General features: G+C 43.3%; 1 protein-coding gene across 2 annotated transcripts in view; it reads right to left on the reverse strand.

The window, feature by feature from the left end:
* Positions 1 to 25,555, reverse strand: part of SPTB (spectrin beta, erythrocytic) — a 239,980-nt gene that overhangs the window by 151,547 nt on the left and 62,878 nt on the right. The window contains exons 1-3 of one of the 2 annotated variants that reach the window (XM_030214006.1): positions 21,875 to 21,929; positions 21,577 to 21,773; positions 1,715 to 1,866 (exon numbers count right to left, since the gene is read on the reverse strand). In XM_030214006.1, the coding sequence (XP_030069866.1) occupies positions 1,715 to 1,866; positions 21,577 to 21,724 (300 nt within the window). In that variant the 5' untranslated portion in view covers positions 21,725 to 21,773; positions 21,875 to 21,929. Of the gene's footprint in view, positions 1 to 1,714; positions 1,867 to 21,576; positions 21,774 to 21,874; positions 21,930 to 25,555 lie in introns of those variants that run through there. The other variant, XM_030214005.1, reaches the window with a different exon arrangement.

The following is a 25,555-nucleotide window of genomic DNA, read 5'->3' on the forward strand; positions in this document are numbered from 1 at the left end:
TTTGTGACCCACTGAATGAAAATGTACCAAAAGTAGAATTACAAATAGCAGGGCAACTTTCATTTTGAAAGCTTTCTGTACTATAGGATCAGAAGAATGGAACGATGCAATTTTTTCACAACCTTGATGTTTTTCACGTTCTACAGTCTAAGAAATGCAAGTGCCTAAAAGGCACCTAAAGTGGGGGGTTATGATTTCTGGGATTAATTACTTATTTTTTTACTGATAAAGGTTTTTCATTTTTTAAAGACATAATTCCACAAATATTCAGTGCTATTTAACCAGTCAGGAACGGCTCCTGGTCAGTTAAATAGTGTTTAGTCGGCTAACTGATAATATTCAGAGGGAGACAGCTGGTTAGCACAGATAATCAGAGCTGGGTTTAGCGGTTAAATAGAACCACATAAATACCTTTCTTTAACCACCAGGAACGTAACCATTTAGAACCAGATTCTATATATGGCACCTGCAAAATCTGCATGAAAACATTTCCGCCTAAGCGTATTCTATAAGCGGCGTCTAAATTTAGGCCTAGTATATAGAATATGCTTTGTTGGTATCCCAATGCCTAAAACTACATGCTTCCATTTACACCAATGAAAATGTGGTGTAAATACCAGCACAAAGGGCCATATTCTATAACAGTGCACTTAAACTTTTGAAACGTCCATGAAATGCTCATTTCCCCGCCCAAAATCATGCCCCTTTTTGCCTGCATGCATGAAAATTTAGGCGCAATGCGTTACAGAATACGCTTAGGGAGTTATGCATGTAAATTCTAATTATTGCCAATTAGTGCTCATTATTGCTTGTTAAGTGCTGTTAACAATGCTGATGGCTTGTTAAGCCAATTATGAGCGCTGTTATAGAATACGCTTGGATTTTGGCACGGAATGCTAGGCGTTCTATAAAGAATCCAGGGGTTAGTGCTGAATATCGGCTTAACTGGTTAAGTTCTAGTGGCCAGAACCCCCCCCCCCCCCCCCCCACCACCACCACCGATTATTAAAGCTGGTCACCGGAAATGGCCCAGCATTCAATATCCGAGGTCAGGGCCGACCGCAGAACTTATACAGGCTGCCTCCCACCGGCTGAATATCGGCCACAATTAGTCCGTACATGAGGCCGAAATTTGGCAGGATTATGCAGTTGATCTCCCTCTAACTCGTGCTATAAATATGTCATATACTCTACCGTTGGTACCTTTTTGCTCAGTGGTTCACATTTATTAAATCAGTCCTTTTCTTGTTACCCTACATCTAACGATCTATGCATGCTAGTCAATCAAAAGGAAAGAAGAAAATAATCTGAACAAATTTGTGTTTGGGTGTAAATTCTTTCTTAGATCCTGAAAACAGGCAGCTGATTGAATTCTTGGGACTTAGGGGTCCTTTTACTAAGGTGCCCTAACAGATTTAGCATACTCTAAATGTTAAGACACCCACTATACTCCTATGGGTATTTTATCATTTAGTGCGCTAATTATTAGCTAAATCTGTTAGCACACTTTAATAAAAAGTCCTCCTAATTTGTTCACTTCCCGCATGAAAGTAGGCCTGAGTTACAGTTGCCATCCAACCATACATATCAACTAGAGCTTTTCATAAGACAATCATATATCTAGCCCCTTTGGGAATAGTTGCTACAGGTTCATAGTCCTCTTTAACAGAGAGAAATCAATAGAATAAGTTATTAGAGGAAGAGATAACCATACCAACTGCTCTCCTGAAAGAACTTCCAACAATTTAATCAGCATCCGCCCATCTCGCAGGTCCATGTAAAGGTCAGAGATCCGACACGTCACACGAGCAAGATGAGAGTTCACCCATTTTGTGAATGTCTTCTTCTGTACAACTTCACGCTCATCTGAAAAACATTACATCTTAGATTTAAACATTAAGACCCCTATTCATTGAGCTACGTTAACATAGGCAAACAGTTATTAAGTTAATGCAGCATCTTAGCAGTTAGTAAACAGTGATTTCCACATTAGGAGTTTATGGTTTATTTGAGATTTAATATACCGCCCTTAATACCAAGTACATCAAGAGCAGTGTATAATTAAAATGCAAGTTAAAAAATTATAGGTAGAAAGGAACACCATAAGCATTCAGTAAAGGACAGACCCACAAGAAAGTTAGAAGTCAGATTTATTTTTTTGTTACATTTGTACCCCGCGCTTTTCCACTCATGGCAGGCTCAATGCGGCTTACATGGGCAAATGGAGAGTCTAGTGACTTGCCCAGAGTCACAAGGTGCTGCCTGTGCCCGAAGTGGGAATCAAACTCAGTTCCTCAGGACCAAAGTCCACCACCCTAACCACTAGGCCACTCCTCCACATTTGTACCCCACATTTTCCCACCTATTTGCAGGCTCAATGTGGCTTACATCAACCCGTAGAGGCAATCGCCAATCCGGTAAATATAAATACAATACAGTGTAGTGATCAGGAAGCATCAAAAGAACAGGGTATACAGGGAAAAAGGAGGGAAGGGTAAGAGTGTCCAAAATGGTCCATTAATTTGCTGTGTTGCAGGATGTAGGGACGTATGTTGGATCCTTGGGGTAGGCCTTTCCGAATAGCTGGTCTTGAGTGATTTCCTGAAATTAAGATGATTGTGAATAGTTTTTACAGCTTTTGGCAGTGCATTCCATAGTTGTGTATTATAAAGGAGGAGGTGGAAGCATAAGTGGATTTATATTTGAGGCCGTTGCAGCTAGGGTAATGAAGGTTTAAGTATGAACGGGATAATCTGGATGTATTCCTGGATGGTAGGTTAATTGAGTTGGTCATGTATCTTGGGGCTTCTTCGTAAAGAATTTTGTGAACTAGGGTACATATTTTGAAGGTGATTCGCTCCTTAATTGGAAGCCAATGCAGTTTCTCTTGAAGAGATTTAGCACTATCGAATTTGGATTTACCATAAATTAATCTGGCTGCTGTGTTTTGGGCAGTCTGAATTTAACATATTAGCCCCTGGATTCTAAGATTCCATGATAGAATATTAGTATATCAACATGGGCTACCATTAAGATGAGTTATCTTACCACTAACTTATGCTCTTTTAGCACAGGTCTGGAATAGGCAGTGATTAGTGGAGATATTTAAATTATTTCACCTAGTCTATTGGCTCACCACAGATTAGCAGGTCCACTTTCAAACTGTCTGATGTCATGCACTTGGCCTTCTTTGCACTGAACTGCAGCTCCAGCTTTCCTGCTCTGTCTACAAAGTGATTTGAAGTGCGGAACTCAAAAGCTAAGTCAAGCTATGTTTTGAATATGTCTACAGCCTTGTCATAGTATTAGACTGTCTTACTGTGAAGCTCCTAATGTGTATGCAATATTACGCATAACCACACATCATGCATTGGCAGAGTAACAAAAAAAGATAAAATCTATAAAAAATTACATAAAAAAATAGCAGCGAAGGTGGTTGGTAGGGTGAGCCGATGATTACAACTGTCGCAAACAAGGTTATAAGAATTGAATTTAAACCCTAGCAACTTATGAGACTCCCCTGCTTTAACAACACTATGCTGATTGCATATGCTGAATAAATTCTACTTAAACAATTAGGAGGTATATTTCTAGGATAAGCAGCAAAAAAATGTATTATACTTTTGGGGGATCTTGCCAGGTACTTGTGTGCCTGGATTGGCCACTGTTAGAAACTGGATGCTGGGCTTCATGCTTTGGTCTGTCCCAGTAAGGCAATACTTTTATAATAATTTTGGACTCTTTGAATTAAATGTGGAGCTTTTTGAGGCTTATTCCTTCCATTTTTTGAATATTAGTAGCAGAATTGTTTCTGTGCAACCTAATGGTGGCATATATATATATACGTTTCTATATACTTAATAAAGACTCATGATGTTATTATTCAGGAAGAGGCTTTCTTTTTAGGTAGTGTTCCTAAGAAAATAATTTACTTAACAATTCAACTGGAAATAGCAAAATCACAAGCCTCCTCCTTTTCTTTTCTGTTTTTAAATTCATTCCCTAAGAGACACATGATTGAAGCTTTATTAAGTCCTCCTACTTATCCTCAGCTGCGCTGAGATCACAGACATGGTAATATCATCCATCCTCGCTGACAATAGATCACAGTAGACAAGAAATGGTTTGCTATGTTGCTGCCTTGACACTTCTGTGATGTGTATCTCTGTGGAGGGGTTGTTTGCATAATTAATTGGGCATTAGTGGACAAGAGCAAACAGTTGGAGCAAATTTTATTCCAGGGGTTCTTAACCCTTTTGGGCCATGGACCCTTTTGAGCGTCTGCTGAAACCTATGGACCTCTTCTCAGAAAAAAGCAGAGAAGGGGGAAAAAAATTCACAGCGACCAAACACAATGGAGTTCATTGGATTCTTCTAGAATCATAGGATGAACGTCTTGTATGGATATTTAGGTACAACAGAAGCTTTGAAATGCAAACTGTTGACCACTATCAATTGCACACTTTTAGAGAAAAAGGTATTTCACACAACCAAATGTGTTCTGGTTTTGCCTTTTTAGGAGAATAATTAGTTTAGATTGTGAGACCTACTGAACATTTTTGGAATCTAGAAAACATAAATTACATTGTTGTCTACATTCATCATTGAATGAAAAGCTACATTGCATTTCCACATTTCATTTAGAGGTTAGTGAAAACATAATTGTAAAATTTCCCATCCAAATTCACGGACCCCTTGACGTCTATAGGGATCCGGTTAAGAATGCCTGTTCTATATCATAAGTGAACTATGAACGTGCATTGGTTAGTGTGCATGCAGGTGGTTAAAATGCCTTAAAAAATGTAGGGCCTCTTTTACCAAACCACACTAGTGTTTCCTATGCAGCAATGCTGAAGAAGCCATTTCAAAGTGAATGGGCTTTGTCGGTATTCCCACACCAGGAATCACTAGTACAGTTTCGTAAACAGGACCATTTTACAAAGCTACAGCAAAAATCGGCCTTAGCAAGCACTTACGCAGGTCTTTCCCGCACGCTAAGACCATCTCGTGACAAGAAAATGGCTGATTTTCCATTTTCTGATTTAATGGGCATGCACTACTGTTACCCTTAGCATGCAGCCACTAACAAAAATTAGCATGTGAGCCCTTACCTCGACCTATTTTGTAGGCGGTAAGGGCTCATTTGCTAATCCTGCGCTAATCAGTTAGCGTGCAGTAGTGTAGCTGCGCTGATTAGTGCAGACACACCCCCTGGGTGAAAAAATAAATTTTATTTTTTAGCACAACAGTAGTGCGTACACATGTCAAAAGTACCACGGGATGCCTCCAAGCACCCGGCAGTACGTCATTTTAAGCTGTGGTTAGCACCTGCTAGTGCTTACCGCAGCTTAGTAAAAGGGCCACTAAATAGATTTAGAGGCTAATTTTCAAAAGACATAGGGCCCCCCTTTTTTTGTTACATTTGTACCCTGTGCTTTCCCACTCATGGCAGCCTCAGTGTGGCTTACATGGGGTAATAGAGGGTTAAGTGACTTAGCCAGAATCACAAGGAGCTACATGTGCCTGAAGTGGGAATTGAACTCAGTTCCTCAGGACCAAAGTCCACCACCCTAACCACTAGGCCACTCCTCCACCCTTTTATGAAGCTGCGGCAAAAGGGGGCCTGCACTGGCGTCAGCATGTGTTTTTGATGGGTAAAAGGCAGGTCTTTCTTTTTTTCAGGAAATGGCAGTGTGGCAAGTGAAGCACTTGCCATGCAGCCATTTCAGTGGGGAGCACTTACCGCCACCCATTGAGGTGGCGGGAAGGGCTCCTGCGCTAACCTGGCAGTACACACCGGCACTACAAAAATAAAAATATTTTTTTGCGCCGGATATGACACGCACTGGGGTTGGGAACTACCGCCAGGCTGCTGCGGTAGCCCAGCGATACTTCCCTTTTAGCGAGCGGTAAGCCCGCGTTGGGCTTACCACCACTTTGTAAAAGGACCACATAGACTTACAAAGTTACGTAGGTTACTTTGAAAATGAGCACCTTTTAATGTATATTAACCTACAAATTAACATATGTTAAATTAATTAACACATTTTAAAAAGCTTTTAATGTACATGACAATATTTAGATTAAAATGAATGTGTGAAATGAACTGAAAAAATATCTAAAAATTAGGGGAAAAATGAAAAAAAAACCCAAACATGAAGTAAAATGTTTTCCCTGTGCATATCCCCAGTGGAAATCTTCAGAGCTCCATTCACTACAATCTGGATATTAAAGTGAATTCCTCCTTTGATTAATATGTTAACATTGGCTTTAATCCTGCTGGCTGCTAATGCCAGATCTCTGTTGCTGTATATCTTGCTGAGTCTACAAATCAATAAAAAGAATTTACAAACACAGCATAATGGAACATGCACTGATGCCACCCTTACACATGTCACCTGTGGATGCAGCATAATAACATGAGAAATACTAAGCCGGGACAGATCACAGGTCCATTAAGTCCAGAGTCCTGTTTCAGACAGCAGCCAGTACAGGTCATTTGAATGAGATCTGCTTTCTTTAGCTTCTTACTGGCATGTAATTTGTGCGTGGATCCATAGGAGTCTGAATTGTCTGGCTTTTCCAATAGGAAGCATATTGCAGTTCTATACATTCACTGCTGCCTTTTTAAAGGTACAGTTACTGATATTTCTGTGTTCTGAACTGGTGCTGTTAAGTTTGCCACATAGGCTCTGAGAAGCTTCTTTGCAGGATTTAGTGTTACTTCACAAATTAATTTGGAAGATAATTCTTTATTAGTCTGCTCTTTCGTAAGGAGAAGGGGGTGGAAGGCAGGGGCGTAGGTGGGGCCACGGGGGCAGGGACTCCCACAGATTTAGTCCTGGCCCCCTCTACTTTCGACCCCCTCCACTTTCAACCCGCCGCCACCGCCGCAAGGTACCTTTGCTGGTGGGGGTCTCCAATCCCCGCCAGCCTTAGTCTTCTTCAGCGCCAGTCTCCGGTGCGTTCACTGATCTGTGCTGTGAGTCCTGACGTCCGGTACATCCTGCACATTCCTTTAAGTGAAACCCGTGCAGGACGTCAGGACTCACTGCACAGATCAGCGAACGCGCCGGAGACTGGCGCTGAAGACTAAGGCTGGTGGGGGTTGGAGACCCCCACCAGCAAAGGTACCTTGCGGCGGTGGCGGCGGGTTGAAAGTGGAGGGGGTCGAAAGTAGAGGGGGCCAGGACTAAATCTGTGGGAGTCCCTGCCCCCGTGGCCCCACCTACGCCCCTGCCTTCCACCCCCGGTGGGGTCAAAAGTAGCGGGGGAGGGTCATCGTCAGCGGCGGTGGCAGCAGAGGGGAGTTGAAAGTGGTGGGGGAGGGTCAGTGGCGGTGGGGTGGTCGGCGGGCTAAAATGTGCCCCCCCCACCTTGGGCTCTGGACCCCCCTTCCGCCGAGGTCAGCCTACGCCCCTGGTGGAAGGAACACTGTCAGGAACTCCAGGGATTTACACTGGTTAATGTAAGCTTCATAAAAGAGAGAAAGCAGTAGAACCAGAGAAAGGGACAAGACTTATTTTATTAATACAGCTTTAATAAGGCATTTCTTATAATGTAAAGTTGAGAGATATGTGCCACTGCAGTAATTATTTTCCAGGATACTTTGATGTGTGTTGAGAGGTTGACTAGACTCAAGTCTATTATAATGGTAAAGTTCTAAGTTATGGGATAATGCAACTTCATTTTAAAAAGTCAGTGTTTTCAAGGTTTCCATAAGTGTGTATGTGGTTTGTTCATGCAGAACAGACTGTTTACTTAGAAATCTATTATCAAGTGCACTCTAGGAGTACACCAAGCACTACTCACGCCTATATGCCTAGTCCATTCCCATGTTAACTCTGCCCCCCCCCCCCCCTCAAAATGTCAGGTCTGGCGTCGCTCCTGGCCTCCAGGACCAGGTTTGGGAACCACTGGCCTGTAGAATTCTATGTGACTGTTGGGTGGAAATGTGAGAGAATTTTAAGAGGTCTTCTCTACAGAGAAGGGCTTTTGGGGCCTATCTCAGAGACTTCTCTGAGCCTGGTGATACAATCCCTACCACTATTATCAGGAAGTAAGCAGTGTTCAACTTTCAATCTCCCGATTCCTCCAATTTTTTTTTCATGAAATTTCATGATCTTAAATTTATATTGGAAAATGGAATTACAGTAAAGAAATGTGGTAACATTTCTAACATCAAAGCACAGAAAAAGAGAATATGGTGGCAGATAAAAGCAACAGACACCATCAATGATGCTGAACGGCAGTTTCTGAAAGGAAGAGAGGAGAAACATTATGCAGCATCAGAGGTAGGCAAGAAGCAAGAGGTAAAAAAAAAAGAATCACACAACACCCATGGTGTATGATCAGGGCCTTCAAGAGAATGAGTCCCCAGCCCTGCTATGATGCTGTCTGGGATTTTTGTTTGTTTTTCAAAGCTGGCAGTGGTGGCCTGATGACTTAAGTGGCATTGCAGGTCACTGAGAAGCAGCAGGAGGCAGTGTTTCTCCAACAGCTTTCCCTCTGCTTCATCCCTCACCACCAAAGTCATAGCATCTACACAGGCCTTTGGCAATTAAAAATACAATAAACATGGGTCCTCTACAACTGAGGTGTTCCTTGAAGTCCTGTTGGTCCTACCCAGTCACATCAGAGGGGGCACGACTGACATGGCCTTTGAGAATCACCTCAGGTGTAAAGACCCATGTTTATTGTATTTTTATTGCCATCATGGCTGTTGCCCTGTGGCGATGCTGCAGTAGTACTGATGAAGGTGGCAGTGTGTACGGCGATGGATGGGTCAGTAATGAAAATGTGGGAACAGGAGAATGGAGCAGCAATGCAGGAACAATATTGGAGGGGAAGGAAAGAGAGGCAGGAGGTGCACAACATGGGGATGAGGAAGATTAAGGAGATGGATATGCAGGACAGGGAGGAATAGGAGGATGGAAGGGGCTGCTGGACATAGAGAGGGGGGCCTGGGAAGATGCTAGACAAAGAGATAAGGGTTAAGGAGATGGAGGGGAAATGCTGGACATTGTGGGAAATAGGGAGATGAAGGACATGGATCAGTGGACTATGGAGACAGAGGAGAAATGCTAGCGATAGTGAAGGTGGCATAAGGAAATGGAGGAGATATGCAGTACATCAGGGCGAGGAGCATAGAGAGATGGCGGGGAGGTAGAAGATGGACTCAGAAGAACAAGGAGAGAGAGGAGATGATGAATGTGGGGGATGGGGAGAAATGCTGGGCACAAGAGTATAAGGAGAGGGCAAGAGAGGGGAGAGACACAGGACAGACTGAGGTAAGAGGTTGGATGGTGGGAGAGGGAGAAAAAGCACTGGATTGAGAAGAGACATGTTGGACATGGGGGGAGAGAGAAAGGGGTGTTAGTAAAAGACTGGGGAATTATGGGCTGGGGAAGGAGAGAAGTGGGAAATGGGAGGACTGGGGCGAGGACTGAAAAGCTGTAGGTAGTTGGAGTAAAAAGGAGGGGACTGGGCTGGATAGTAAGAAGGCAGAGTGAAATCTGAGTGGATAGAAAGAAAGAAAAATAAGTGGAAGAAAGCTGAAAGAAAAAGATCAATATCCAAGATGGAAGGACGTGAAAAAGACAGGAGAGAGAGACTTCACAGATGTACTGGAGATCCCAGAAACAGAAGTAATCAGAAATCAAAATAAAGAAAGCTAAAAATGATATAAACAATATACAAACAAATAATTAAACTCAATAACATAAAAAAACATATCAAATAAAACATAATTTGCTGCAATTAGCATGCCATGCAATATCCATCCCATCAACCTGCCATATGTTAAACAAAATTAAATATGCCACATGTTAAACAAAACAAGTGACTCTTCAACTACTTCTTTAAAACAGTGGTATCAGATAGTACTCTAATATCAGCTGGACCCCTTCATACGGTCCTGCAATCAAGAAAGCACAATTCCATGCCCACTGTATATGACTACCAAATTTAGTATAAGTCATACAATGCTGTGAGCATTCTGAGCTACTATTAGCATGGTTTGCCTACAAATAAATTTAGAATTTTGCTTGGTTTGAGTGCTGAGGTTATTAAGGAACTTAAATGCCTGCATTTGAAATTATCCAGGCATCTGTGCACTTAACTGTCATTATATTATTGATTCTTGCTTTTAAAATTGAGAGGTTAAACTTGCTCAGTACATAAATGTGTTTACTATATGATGTGAAAAAGTCTCACTGGCTAAACTCCAAAATAATAGGATTTTTTTGTTGTTGTTGTTAGGTTTTAACAGAAGACTTAAGGGTCCTTTCACTAAAGTACATGTAACTTTTTCCACTTTCCGCACCTTAGATGCAAAAAACTAGAGTGTGATAAAATCAGGGGCGTAGCCAGATCGGCGGGAGGGGGGTCCAGAGCCCGAGGTGAGGGGGCACATTTTAGCCCCCTCCCTGGCGCTGCCGACCCCCCCGCCATTGCCGACCCCCCCCTGCCACCGCCGCCACCACCAACTTTGACCCCCCCCCTGCGAATGACCCTCTCGACCCCCCTCCCGCCACCAAACCACCGTCGCCTACCTTTGCTGGCGGGGGACTCCAACCCCCGCCAGCCGAGATCCTCTTCTTCCGTCGCAAGCCTTGCGCTGGAAAAAGAGGACCTCAGCTGGCGGGGGTTGGGGTCCCCCGCCAGCAAAGGTAGGCGACGGTGACAGCGGGTTGGCAGCAGGAGAGGGGGTCAAGAGGGTTGTCATCAGGGGGGTCCAGGTCCAAATCTACGGGGGCCCAGGCCCCCCATGGCCCCACGTACCTATGCCACTGGTGATAACTGCAGTAACTTGGAGGTTGTACAGCATTCTCCCTGCAGTTACAGCTCAGAGAAGCTCCTGACCTTGTGTTCCTGACAAGTGTAATTAGCGCAGATGCATTTAATGCTACTTCCTGAGGCAGAGTTAAATTCATTCATGCTAACTACAAATTTGACAGTGTGTATGAATTATTACATTCCACTGGATACTGATAAAGGGTTCCTTTTACTAAGGTGCGCTAATGAATTAGCGGCCCATAGCTATACAATGGACTGCACAGCATTTACCATGCTCTAATCTGTTATCACACCTTAGTAAAAGAACACCAAAGAGTGGTTACAAAATGATTGCCTTCTTCAATAATTTGGATATCCAAAACATCAATCATAATGGAAAGGTAACGCATAGAGGGGCATAATCGAACGCAAACGCCCATCTCCATGGGTGTCTATGTCCGAAAACGGGTACGTGAAGAGGCGGGACAGACCGTATTTTCGAAAAAGATGGGCTTCCATCTTTCGTTTCAAAAATACGGTTTGGACAGACCAAATGCCATGGATTTGATCCTTTCTGAGATGGTCGTTTTTTTGGGGTTTTTTAGCGATAATGGAAACTAAAAACGCCCAGCTCAGAAACGTCCTAATCCAAGCCATTTGGTCGTGGGAGGGACAAATGTACAACACTACCATAGCTCTTAGGGGTGAAGGGGGCAACTACATGTGGGTACAGTGGGTTTTAGAGGCCTCCCATTTACCACCACATGTGTTACAGGTGGGGGGGGGGGGGGGGATGGGCCTGGGTCTGCCTGCCTGAAGTGCACTGCAGTACCCACTAAAAGTGCTCCAGGGACAGGACTTGTTGCTGCTGTACAACCTTGGCACAGCAGTTCACACCTGAAGACTAATCTTGCTGAAAACGTCCTTTATTTGAATAAGCACCTTTACTCACAGTTAACTGCAGATCAGAGGTTGTGCCCCACTGGCAACGAGTCTCGCTGGTACTGAGATTAGCAGTAGGTCCGAGCTGGCAAAATGGTGCACAATGCCCTCTTTCAGCAACATTCAAGGTAAGAACTAAGTGCTGTAACGTGGCTAACACATGAAAGGGATCTAAAAGTGTCTTACACAAATGGCCACTACCTCATGGACTACCGGAAACAAAACAGGGCACACTCTGACCCAGTAAGCAGAGGGAAAAGCACCATGGGAGTAGAGCCTACCAACTACCAACATTGTGAGCATGTAACATAAGCTAGTGGAATCATGGAGCCCAATACCCTACACCCACCACAATGCATTGCTGATGTGACTCTGCAGTGCCCTTAACAGAAAAGGTGTCACACTCACCCGAGACCCACATCAGAACCAGGGAAAGGCTGTCAGAGGATAGAACACAATCTGCTGTCATGGAGCTGGGTACAGACAACTTCAAAGTACTCAGCTTCACTCCAATATTCAACGTAATGCTTCTTAAACAGGACTGAAAAAGAGAGGATTTAAGAGGATTGCGGTGTGCCTCTTTAAAATTGCATGGCTCAGCTATAGCCAATACGGAAGCACATACAGTGATCTGATGATCCTATAAGGAAGATAAAGCCTTTTTCAGTCCTGTTTAAGAAGCATTACATTGAATATTAGAGTGAAGCTGAGTACTTTGAAGTTGTCTGGACTATATGCTCCCTTCACAAAGTTATTTCTTGTTTACATTACCAATAACCCAGTTAATACCCTAGCATGGTCACACAAGCCATAATACCTCATCCCTGTCCTGTCATCCTCAGGGTACCAACTAAATGACATCAGACAAGAAACTGGCAACTTAGGCATAACTGGAAGAGTACCCCTTATCACCCCACATCCTAACACTGGATACCAATCTATGAAAGGAAGGCTCCCAAAGCGCCAACATAAGCACATAAAGAACCCTAAACGCCAGTTGATAAGCATCAGATGTGACACCGATGACACCACCTCCCATATACCGATCCCATTAGCCTACATAAATGTCCGCTCTGTTGTCAACAAACTGGAACTCATCAGAGCATGGGTGGAAGAAAAAGATCTGGGGCTACCACTAATCACAGAGACATGGCTGTGCAATAAAGATGACCCTATATTGAATGGCTTATGCCCCCCAGGTTACAAAATACTACACATGACACAGACCTTGAAAAAAGGGGGTGGCCTAGCAATCATTTATAAGGCATTCCTAAATGTGAAGATGGTATCAACCCTCTTCATTCTGTCCCTAGAAATACTAATGTTCATTAGAAGCAATCCTACCCTTAAGGATACACTCTTCTGCACACTATTCTATAGACCACCTGGGTGAAAGCCAGGGATGACTTTACCTAATTAATTTCCAACATTTGCACCACCCACTCTAATGTGCTGCTCATAGGCGACATAAACATTCACCTAGACAATCCAAATGATCCACATAGTCCAGAAGTCCTTGACTTCCTAACATCCTAGGATATCCCAAAACCAGTCAAGATCTCAACACATTGGAAGGGTCACCTACTAGGCCTATTCACACACAGATTATCGAATCACTTGGACACCCGCATCTTGGTCAGACCACAACAAAATTACTTGCACCCTAAACTGGAAAGAAGTAGGGACAAAGACAGTGAAAATACAGCCCATCAAGGTCCCCACAAGAGGTAAGATAAAAGCCACCGAATTCTGGGACAAGAACTCAACCTACACCACCATTAGAACCCAGAAACATAAACTTCCTTAAAAACTGGGACCTTTGGAACATGGCTATATTAGACAAAATCGCCCCTGTAAAACTGAAAAACAAACATACTCATTGTTCATCTCTCTGGTTTAACGAAGAACTACAGACTACCAAAACACATTGCAGACAACTAGAAAGAAAGTGGATTAAAGAGAACACAACAGAAAACAAAGACATATGGAAACAAGCAGTAAGAGCCTACAAATACCTCATCAAACAAGTTCTATGATGCATACATAGGATCAGGCTACCTTATCATCAAAAAAGCTCTACGGCCTAGTAAGCAACCTCCTTGACACTCAAACCATGGTAAACACAAATGAAGACCTTCCTAAAGCCATGAACCTAGCCCAATATTTCAAACAAAAGTGGCCAACATTAGATCAGGCCTCCCAACATCCATACTCCCACTAGAGACCTACCTAATCCGCAGGATACTGTCACAGTCCTACAGTGACTCTGAGCTGGTGTCGTCTGCTAACTCTGGGCTCTGGCAGGCATGCTTCCTGACAATCACGGAAATCCTGCAGGCCCCACCCGGGCACGCTCCCACGCCACATCAAACACTGTGCTGATGCCGCCCTAGCTGGGTATTTAACTTTCCTGTTGCGGAACTTTGGAGCTTTTGCGTCATTAGCCACCTGCAGTGGTTTTCTTTCCTTTTGTGGGTTCTTGAGATGCCTTCAGAATCTTGTGTGAGCTGGTTCCTGTATGCTTCCAGCTTCTTGTGTGAGTGGATTCCTGTAATGTTTCCAGCCCCAGCGTGTGAGTAGGTTCCTGAGCTTCCACGTGTGAATGGGTTCCTGAGACATTTCCAGATTCAGTGTGTGAGTGGGTTCCTCAGACGCTTTCAGCGTCAGCATGTGAGTGGGTTCCTCAGACGCTTTTGCTTCAGCATGTGAGTGGGTTCCTGAGATGCTTTCAGCTTCAGTGTAAGAGTGTTTATGTCTCTTCTGAGACCTATTTGGAGCACTGTTATGAAGACCACACCTTCAAAAAGATATACACAGGATGGAGCCAGTCCTGAGCATGGCTACCAACTGATCTGTCATCTTTATCATAAAGCATATGGGGACAGACAATGATATCAGTACGTATAATTTGGATGAAAGGTGGGAGAAGGAAGATATAATACATACATTTAAATATTTTCACAGCTTAAATGAATCTGAGAAAATATTTCTTCACCCAACGTGTAATTAAACTCTGGAATTCGTTGCCAGAGAATGTGGTAACAGCAGTTAGCTTAGTGGGATGTAAAAAATGTTTGGCTATCTTCATAAAAGTCCACAGACCATTATTAAAATGGACTTGGGGAAAATCCACTGCTTATTGGAACCATTATCAATATATGTTGATACATTTCCACAAGACTTCGCATTTACAGTGGGGGAAATAAGTATTTGATCCCTTGCTGATTTTGTAAGTTTGCCCACTGACAAAGACATGAGCAGCCCATAATTGAAGGGTAGGTTATTGGTAACAGTGAGAGATAGCACATCACAAATTAAATCCGGAAAATCACATTGTGGAAAGTATATGAATTTATTTGCATTCTGCAGAGGGAAATAAGTATTTGATCCCCCACCAACCAGTAAGAGATCTGGCCCCTACAGACCAGGTAGATGCTCCAAATCAACTCGTTACCTGCATGACAGACAGCTGTCGGCAATGGTCACCTGTATGAAAGACACCTGTCCACAGACTCAGTGAATCAGTCAGACTCTAACCTCTACAAAATGGCCAAGAGCAAGGAGCTGTCTAAGGATGTCAGGGACAAGATCATACACCTGCACAAGGCTGGAATGGGCTACAAAACCATCAGTAAGACGCTGGGCGAGAAGGAGACAACTGTTGGTGCCATAGTAAGAAAATGGAAGAAGTACAAAATGACTGTCAATCGACAAAGATCTGGGGCTCCACGCAAAATCTCACCTCGTGGGGTATCCTTGATCATGAGGAAGGTTAGAAATCAGCCTACAACTACAAGGGGGGAACTTGTCAATGATCTCAAGGCAGCTGGGACCACTGTCACCACGAAAACCATTGGTAACACATTACGACATAACGGATTGCAATCCTGCAGTGCCCGCAAGGTCCCCCTGCTCCGGAAGGCACATGTGACGGCCCATCTGAAGTTTGCCAGTGAACACCTGGATGATGCCGAGAGTGATTGGGAGAAGGTGCTGTGGTCAGATGAGACAAAAATTGAGCTCTTTGGCATGAACTCAACTCGCCGTGTTTGGAGGAAGAGAAATGCTGCCTATGACCCAAAGAACACCGTCCCCACTGTCAAGCATGGAGGTGGAAATGTTATGTTTTGGGGGTGTTTCTCTTCTAAGGGCACAGGACTACTTCACCGCATCAATGGGAGAATGGATGGGGCCATGTACCGTACAATTCTGAGTGACAACCTCCTTCCCTCCGCCAGGGCCTTAAAAATGGGTCGTGGCTGGGTCTTCCAGCACGACAATGACCCAAAACATACAGCCAAGGCAACAAAGGAGTGGCTCAGGAAGAAGCACATTAGGGTCATGGAGTGGCCTAGCCAGTCACCAGACCTTAATCCCATTGAAAACTTATGGAGGGAGCTGAAGCTGCGAGTTGCCAAGCGACAGCCCAGAACTCTTAATGATTTAGAGATGATCTGCAAAGAGGAGTGGACCAAAATTCCTCCTGACATGTGTGCAAACCTCATCATCAACTACAGAAGACGTCTGACCGCTGTGCTTGCCAACAAGGGTTTTGCCACCAAGTATTAGGTCTTGTTTGCCAGAGGGATTAAATACTTATTTCCCTCTGCAGAATGCAAATAAATTCATATACTTTCCACAATGTGATTTTCCGGATTTAATTTGTGATGTGCTATCTCTCACTGTTACCAATAACCTACCCTTCAATTATGGGCTGCTCATGTCTTTGTCAGTGGGCAAACTTACAAAATCAGCAAGGGATCAAATACTTATTTCCCCCACTGTAGCGGCGCTTCATATATTAAGGACACAACGCATTTTCTAAACATTCCACAAGAGATCAAATTACCAGCATCACCAGTATTAATGGCTACACTCGACATCAAGTCGTTATATACCATGATCCCACAAGATGAATTGTTGGATATTGTCAGATAAGTATTGGATAAAAGACCCAGACCACACGAGGTCCCCTCGGAGTTCCTCATGAGACTGACTAAAATTGCATTATGCAAAAACTTTTTTGGCTTTCAAGGTAGAACATATTGCACTACATTGGCCACCCTTCAATCTCAGGTACCATGCTTGATTTTAAAGATAAATTACATGTTACTAACAATAGTTCTGCAAGTTCATTTTTTAATTCTATCAGGACTCAGGAATGAATGGGTTGTGTCAGTAGTGCCATGCGGCAGTCGCTAGCATGACTTTGTAAATGGTGGGGGGTGGGGTAAGTTAGTACCTGAGGCAAAGAAGGATTAAGTAATGTACCCATGATTCAAGAAGCAGCAGTTGAATTTGAATCCTGGCTTCCCTAGTTCTCAGTCTACTACTCTAACTACTGACATTGTAAGTAGTATACAATGTTCTATATCTATCTTGTTCCAAGGTTAAACGTATGTAATGACCCAGACCTCCAATATTGCAGTAGATTTCTTTATCAAATAGACCTCAATACCTCCACCCCTGGTCTAACACCAAATTGGTGAAATAGAACCTTTATATAAAGGATTCCAGGGATTCTGTGGGGTTAATTCCTATCATAGGTCATAATTTTATTCAAAAAATTAAATTTATGTTTTACCAACAAGAAACTGCTAATAATTATATTGGCTGGTCTTGATCAACACATACTGTCACATCTTACATAAAAATATCATGACTCCAATATTTACACGGAGACCCCTTATCTCAATACTTTCATTTTCTATTTTCTATAATTATTCATCTTTTACTTCCGTCCCTTTAAAATTGCACTTAACTGAATTCAGTTTGTTCTTCTCCAGCCGGCTGGTGCATACTCTGGGCCCGTGAAGTTTCTGGTAGTCTTTTCTCTAATATGAGGATCTCTTCGTGACGCCGTAATTTTCTTTAAATCTCTCCTTGATATATCAACTCTGTTCTTTCTTCCTTTCTATGTTATATTTTCCGACAAGCACGTCTTGTTTCGCGACCTCAATCGCTGCTTCAGGAACTTTTTATTTTAATTTTTATTCCGATGTTTCAAATGCACAAGATGGCCGCGGTTTTTTATAGGACGCCTTCAAAGACGTCTCCCAATCACTTTCGTTCTTTTATTTAAAGGGGCTGCTAGTAAAATGCCTTCCATTCAACGTTCTTATTCAGTCCCCTAGGCATTGTTGTTTTAAATTGATAAATCAATCTTTGTTCACGCTGCCATAGCTGTTGTTTAACATCCCCCCCTCTCTTACCCTTGTTTATTACTTCCAATACTATAAATTGCATTTGTTCAAAAGAATGGCCCTGTTCTGCACAATGTTGTGCCATGGGTGCTTCCGATTTTTTGTGCACTATTCCATGTTTGTGCTCTATTATCCGTGTTTTAAATTTTCTTGAAGTATGTCCTATATAGATCTTGCTGCAAGGGCATCTGCATGCGTATATTACATTTTCCGTTTCACAATTAGATTGACCTCTCACCTTAATTGTTTGTTGCCCGTTTTCCCATTCCAAAATCGATCCTTCTAGAATGTTTGGACATATGCTGCATCTACCACATTTCTTATGGATGCCTGTATTTGTATGTTCTTCCGTCCATACATCTGATTTACAAAGAGTGTCCTGTAGATTCGTATTTCTCTTATATGAAATCATCAATCTTTTTTCTTTAAATTCTTGTTGTGTTTGAAGGATACCCCAATGTTTTTTCATTATTTTCGTTATTTACCATGGTTTCGTTATTTTCGTCGGAAAATATAACATAGAAAGGAAGAAGGAACAGAGTTGATATATCAAGGAGAGATTTAAAGAAAATTACGGCGTCACGAAGAGATCCTCATATTAGAGAAAAGACTACCAGAAACTTCACGGGCCCAGAGTATGCACCAGCCGGCTGGAGAAGAACAAACTGAATTCAGTTAAGTGCAATTTTAAAGGGACGGAAGTAAAAGATGAATAATTATAGAAAATAGAAAATGAAAGTATCGAGATAAGGGGTCTCCGTGTAAATATTGGAGTCATGATATTTTTATGTAAGATGTGACAGTATGTGTTGATCAAGACCAGCCAATATAATTATTAGCAGTTTCTTGTTGGTAAAACATAAATTTAATTTTTTGAATAAAATTATGACCTATGATAGGAATTAACCCCACAGAATCCCTGGAATCCTTTATATAAAGGTTCTATTTCACCAATTTGGTGTTAGACCAGGGGTGGAGGTATTGAGGTCTATTTGATAAAGAAATCTACTGCAATATTGGAGGTCTGGGTCATTACATACGTTTAACCTTGGAACAAGATAGATATAGAACATAGGAAGCCAAGGTACCTAATTAAGGAAAAGTAGTATACAATGCCATAATGTGCATTGTTATATGTTTACTGCTGTAATTGTCTTTTGCCTGTTTGGCTTATTCTTGTTGTACATTGTCTTGAGTCAATTTCTTCAGGAAGGCGGTAAATAAATCCTAATAAATAAATAATGCTTATTGCGATTTATACTGTTTAGCTTTTACCATCTTGATATGGATATGTTAGGTGGTATATCAATACCAATAAAATCAACATTATAGAGTTTGTTATTAATAAAAATTCATTTAAAAAAAGTAGCACAACTCTTTTGAGACTCTTTCAATAATTAATTATGCTTCATGCCCCAGCACATATTTCAATTCTTCAGTCATCTTCACCACGTAGAGTTACCAACTGGCCAGTTGTCAGCCAGCACGTCAGGCCAGCTATAGGTATAAGTTCAAAACCAGCAGCTAAAGGCCAGTATATATAAAAGGCAGGACACCAGGAGTGGGTGACCATATGCAACATAAATAACAGTGAGCACAGCTGCTATTGCTATCATTTCAGGATGGTCTTCCTCTTTACACAGGAAGCTTGCCATCAGCACACAGGGGAAGAACCACATGAAGGCCAAGTCAAGTACGCAGCTCTGAACACATGCATCATTGACTTGCCTTCTCGCCATTGCACTCATGCATTGGCTGCAGCAGACACCCAAGGATATCAGGAGCAGGTTTTTTTTTTGCTACATTTGTACCCCGCGCTTTCCCACTCATGGCAGGCTCAATGCGGCTTACATGGGGCAATGGAGGGTTAAGTGACTTGCCCAGAGTCACAAGGAGCTGCCTGTGCCTGAAGTGGGAATTGAACTCAGTTCCTCAGTTCCCCAGGACCAAAGTCCACCACCCTAACCACTAGGAACTAACTTCTCAGCCTGAATAACTGAGGTTTCTGCCATGGGTCCACAGGAACTGTATGGTGAGGTGATGTCATATAGGGGTGTACTCCAGAGGATTACAGATTATATATCTGGCAGGGGCGTAGCCAGACAACAGATTTTGGGTGGGCACCAAGTGTTCTTCCCCCCCCCCCCCCCCCAACCACCACGCAAAAAATATCTCAGCTGGCGGGGAAAACGCTTCTTTCCATCTTGGCAGTCCGCAGCAGGTATGCGCTGAAAAATGAGCATACTCAGGTGCCAGTATCATGGAGAGTAGCGTTTTCATTATCATCAGGGGGAAGTCTTCAGCTGGCCGAGCTTGGAATCCCCACCAGCTACCCAACGTGTCCTACTGTTGGGTGGGCCTGAGCCCTAAATGGGTGGGCCCTGGCCCACCCAAGCCCACCTGTGGCTACGCCACTGGTATCTGGAGAACACTTATAGTGTTGGGCTCTGAGGAATGTGGATCATGCATTTGAAAGACTTGGTTGGATATGAGAGAGGGGTAGGGAGTGGGATATGGAAGAGGTAGGTTTTTCTCTTTTACAAAGTTGGTAAGGCAACCCATTAGGAAATTTGGCTCTAAGGGAGAAACATATTTTTCTAAAAAACCTAAGACGGTAAATAATTGGAAATCATTTCACTAGAAAACTATTGCTTAATATACATGTATCAAGTCTGCCAGGTTAGCCAGTTCTAAGAGAAAAATTTTAGGCCAACCTGGATTTCAGACAGCCCTATTCTGATGCATTATGATACCTACAGCACTGATTTCAATGGGTAAAATCAGGGACTAGAAATGTCACTGTACTTTTAGGATGGGAATTCAAAATCAGCACTGACTAAAAAGTTTGCCTCTTGGAACTGAGTAACTCTGAAGTTATGTATGAGGTGGGGGGGGGGGGGTTCAAGTGGATATTTTTTGAACCACTTCAAGTAACCAATCCTTCAAAAAAAAAGTGTTTGTTCTTGTTTTCTTTTGGTATTTAATGATTACAATTAAAAGGAATTGCTTCATTTCTCCTGAATAGCTTTTTTTTCCCTTTTTGCACTTTTTCTGAACTCCTTTCAATCATCTTAAGTAACACTTTAATTAGAAGAGCTCCTTGTTTCATTGGTATATATTGCCCATGATCGTCACCATATATGTCCTAACACAAATTCCACATCTTTAGAAGCTTTATTATGATTGGATCTTACATATCTTCAGAAAGAAAGAAGAAGATTCTGCCGTCAAAAAGACTGTCAAAAATCAATTTAGTTAGTCCAACAAAAGAGGTATCACCTTATTTTCCTTTGTTTGTTGTTGTTGTCGTTTGTTTTGTTTCTATTTGCTACCTTTAAAGTGGACTAACAGGGCGAGACTCTGACAGGGTCTGTGTAGCTAGTTTGACAACTCTTTGAAAATAAAATTTAAAAAAATCGTCAGCATTTCTGTTCAACTGCCCCAAATCATGCTTCATAATTTCAGTCACGAAACATAAATAGGTAAGCATGGCACACACAACCGTTTCTTTATCCCCAAAACGAAGTCACACGCTAATTTACAGCATCTCTGCTTGCACCACCCTAAACCTGTTTGATACTACAGCCTGGTATTTCCAAACAGCAAAGCTAGCATAAAGCAGAAAAGTGGAGCAAAAAGGGTTAATCCACTGTACCTGCCAGGGCTTTGATCCTGGACCTCTCGAAGAGCCGGGCGGAACTGTTGTCATTGTCCAGCTCCTCATCGAAGGTTTCCCAGCGGGAGTTGATCCGGCTGTATTGCTGCTGGATCTCCAGATTATCAAAATCGGTCGTAGCTGTCATGACTCTTGGCTTTTACAGCAGCTCTTTTTCCAACTGCCACGAAAAGGCCCTATCAGAAAACAAAACAACACAAAAAAAAAAAGGTGGTATTAAAGAGCAACATTCATCAGCCCAGTCTCTTGTGTCTGGTGGTCCTGAAACTTAACACACTTCCAGGGAAGGTGTCGTTGTCTCTGCATCTTGCATGCTACACTCGCTCAACGCTTCTGCCTGTTCAGCTCAAAGTACTGTTTGGTAGGAAACATTGCAGCAGTCTGGCTAACAGGAACTGGCTGCGTTAAGACGTAGGCATCCAGTAGGTGGGGGTATGTCCTTTTAGCAGCAGGGCCTTTTTTTTTCTTTTCCTCTCCCAAACTGATTTTGGGTTTGTTTGTTTGGTTTTTGTTATTACAGGGGCGGTTCCCCCCCCCCCCCCCTGGTTTGCATAGCCCATAAACCATAAAGGAATTATCTTTCTGAAACTGTTTTCCACCAAAGTTCTGAATTAGATTCTAATTGCAAGCAAAAATTGTATTGCACCATAAATCGTTTTCCCTTAGCAAACTCCTGCATCCTCTGTGCACTGTGCATAGTTTCAAAAGTACAGATGTAACAAGTAGTAAGTCTTACTAGGCATCAGTTTAAACAAATATTATTACTGGTTTCTTAATTTTGAAATGATTTCTGCAGTTCCCACGGAATCTTTCAGGAAGCAACCAACAGAGTCACAAACGACCTGGCATGAAATGCAGCCAATTGGATTACATTAGCAAAGGTGTCACAGGCAACGTCAGGTCCAAACTGCACTGAATCGATCAGCATCTCTCTCTGAGAGGTCATTTGTGACACAGTTTCGATACAACAACATAAGGACCTATGAACATTAAGGGGCCCTTTTACTAAGCCGCGTAGGTGCCTATGCGCACCCAGCGCGTGGTAATTCGGAGTTACTGCCCGGCTACCGTGTGGGGAGGCTCCTGCACCAACTACCCACCGACGACAAGATAGGCCCAGGAGGAGGCCGCTACCAGGGGGTAGGCCCGGGAGGGGGGCTACTTCCAGGTTAGGGGCTTGGAAAGGGGGCTGCCACTGGGGGGGGGGGGAGCTTGGGAGTGGGGAATTTTTGGTCAGGTGGGGGGAAGGCGTGTAGGCTGTTGGGGGGCAGCTTCAGTTTTGGTTTCCAGCAGCCAATTTCAGTTGCAGATTCAGTTTCAGCAGATTCTGGTTTCAGCCGGGCTCTAAACCAGGCATTTAATCACACAAAGGGCATGAAATCCTCTCAAAAAATTCTTCTATGCTGCCCCAGACCTGGCAATAAAATTCTCATGTTGAACATGCATGTTTCAAAGGTCATTGTTTCTTTCTGGAAATTGTGGAGGAACATGTGCCGAGGGGCATTTTCGACCAAAGACGCCCATCTCTGAGGACGGTGCCGCGAAGGGGCAGGGCGAACCGTATTTTCGAACAAGATGGGCGTCCATCTTTCGTTTCGATAATATGGTTGGGGCCGGCCAAATGTCAGAGATGGCCGGGTTTGAGATGGCCGGCTTCGGTTTTCGCCGATAATGGAAACCGAGGCCGGCCATCTCAAACCCGGCCAAATCCAAGGCATTTGGCCGTGGGAGGAGCCAGCATTTGTAGTGCACTGGCCCCCCTGACATGCCAGGACACCAACCGGGCACCCTAGGGGGCACTTCTAAAAATAAAAAAATAAAATAAAAATAGCTCCCAGGTGCATAGCTCCCTTACCTTGGGTGCTGAGCCCCCCAAAACCCCACAACTATATACCACTACCATAGCCCTAAGGGGTGAAGGGGGGCACCTACATGTGGTACAGTGGGTTTCGGGTGGGTTTTGAAGGGCTCCCATTTTCCACCACAAGCGTAACAGGTGGGGGGGGTGGGCCTGGGTCCACCTGCCTAAAGTCCACTGCACCCACTAAAACTGCTCCAGGGACCTGTATACTGCTGCAATGGACACGAGTATGACATTTGAGGCTGGCATAGAGGCTGGCAAAAAAAGTTTTTAAAGTTGTTTTTTTGAGGGTGGGAGAGAGTTAGTGATCACTGGGGGAGTCAGGGGAGGTGATCCCCGATTCCCTCCAGTGGTCATCTGGTCAGTTCGGGCACTGTTTTGGGACTTGGACCTGAAAAAAAAGGGACCAAATAAAGTGGACCAAATTCTCGCCACTTCTTTTTTCCATTATCAGCCGAGGGAGCCCATCTCTTAAGCATGCCCCTGTCCCGCCTTCGCTACCCTTCCGACACGCCCCCGGGAACTTTGGCTGTCCCGGCGACAGAAAGCTGTTGGAGCCGGCCAAAATCGGCTTTCGATTATACCGATTTGGCCAGCTTCAGGAGATGGCCGGCCATCTCCCGATTTGTGTCGGAAGATGGCCGGCAATCTCTTCCGAAAATAAGCTGGAGAATGGCCTCAATACCATTCATTTTAATGCAGTGTGTGGTCAGGTGTAACACGCGAGCTAACTCCCATACTCAACCCCTCTCTGCACTGTGTGACCAGTAACATGCATGTCCCTCCCCCCCCCCCCCCCCCCCAGGATAAGAAGTGGCCTTCCGAAATCTACTGGGCTATTAATGGTTTATGGATTTTTGTCCAGGACCTTACACAAACCTTTCTTAAACCCAGATATGCTGAGTGCTTGCCCTCATCCGCTGATGAAAAATTCCACAAATTGTGTGCCAAGTGAAAAAATATATTTTTGAGCTTTTTTAAAAAGTGCTTACCTATTTGCTTCAGGAAGTGTCCCCTAGTACTAGTACTGTATGAAAAGGTAAATAACCATTCCTTATTTGTTTGTTCCACCCCATTCATGATTTTATAGGCCTTTGTCGTGTTTCCTCTCAGTCCCCCCTCTCTAGCTTAGTCTTTCCTTGTAAGGGAAATGTTCCAAACCTTTGTCATTTTTGTTACCCTTCTTTGAATCTTTTCTAGCTCTGCTATATACTTTCTGAGTTGGGACCACCGGAACTACAGTACTCAAGGAGAGATCGCCACAGAAGCATTATGTCATTCTTTGTTTTATTTTCAATTCCTATCCTAATACCTAGCAGTCTATTTTCTTTTTTAAATTGCTGCAATATACTGAGCTGAGAATTTCAATGTATTGTCTTGGGTGGTGACTCCTAATGTGGAAACCAGCATCCTGTACTTATAGTTACTATTATTTTTCCCTGTGTGCATCACTTTGCACTTGTCACAGTAAGTTCTGTCTGCCATTTTAATCCCCACTTTCTCAGGGGCCCTTTTACTAAGCCGCGCAAGTGTCTATGCGTGCCCAACGCATGCCACAATGGAGTTATCACTGAGCTCCTGGCTCTTGCTGTAATTTCATTTTTGGCACGCGTCTGATACGCGCATCTGAAAAATATTTTTTATTTTCTGACGCGCGTAATGGGTGCACACCAAGTGGTATTTGTCGCGCATAGGTCATTACTGCCCGGTTACCGTGTGAGACTTTACCGCTAGGTCAATGGCTGGCGGTAAGGACTCAGACCCAATATGGATGTGCGGCAATTTTTATTTTGTCGCATGTCCATTTTTGGCAAAAAAAAAAAATTTAAGGCCTTTTTTACATGTGCGCTGAAAAATGATTCTGTGCACGCCCAAAACACACGTCCACACTACCGCAGGCCATTTTTCAGCGCACTTTAGTAAAAGGACCCCGCAGTCTCACAAGGTCTTCTTGCAATTCTTCGTAGTCTGTTCATGATCTAACAACTTTGAATAATTTTGTTTGTCTCACTAGTTGTTTCTGCTTCCAAATCATTTATAAATGTGTTAAAAAGCACCAGTACCTGAAGCACTCCACTATTTACCTTTATCCATTGG

This window comes from Microcaecilia unicolor, chromosome 9 (assembly GCF_901765095.1).
Source record: "Microcaecilia unicolor chromosome 9, aMicUni1.1, whole genome shotgun sequence".
NCBI classification, from domain to species: Eukaryota; Metazoa; Chordata; class Amphibia; order Gymnophiona; family Siphonopidae; genus Microcaecilia; species Microcaecilia unicolor.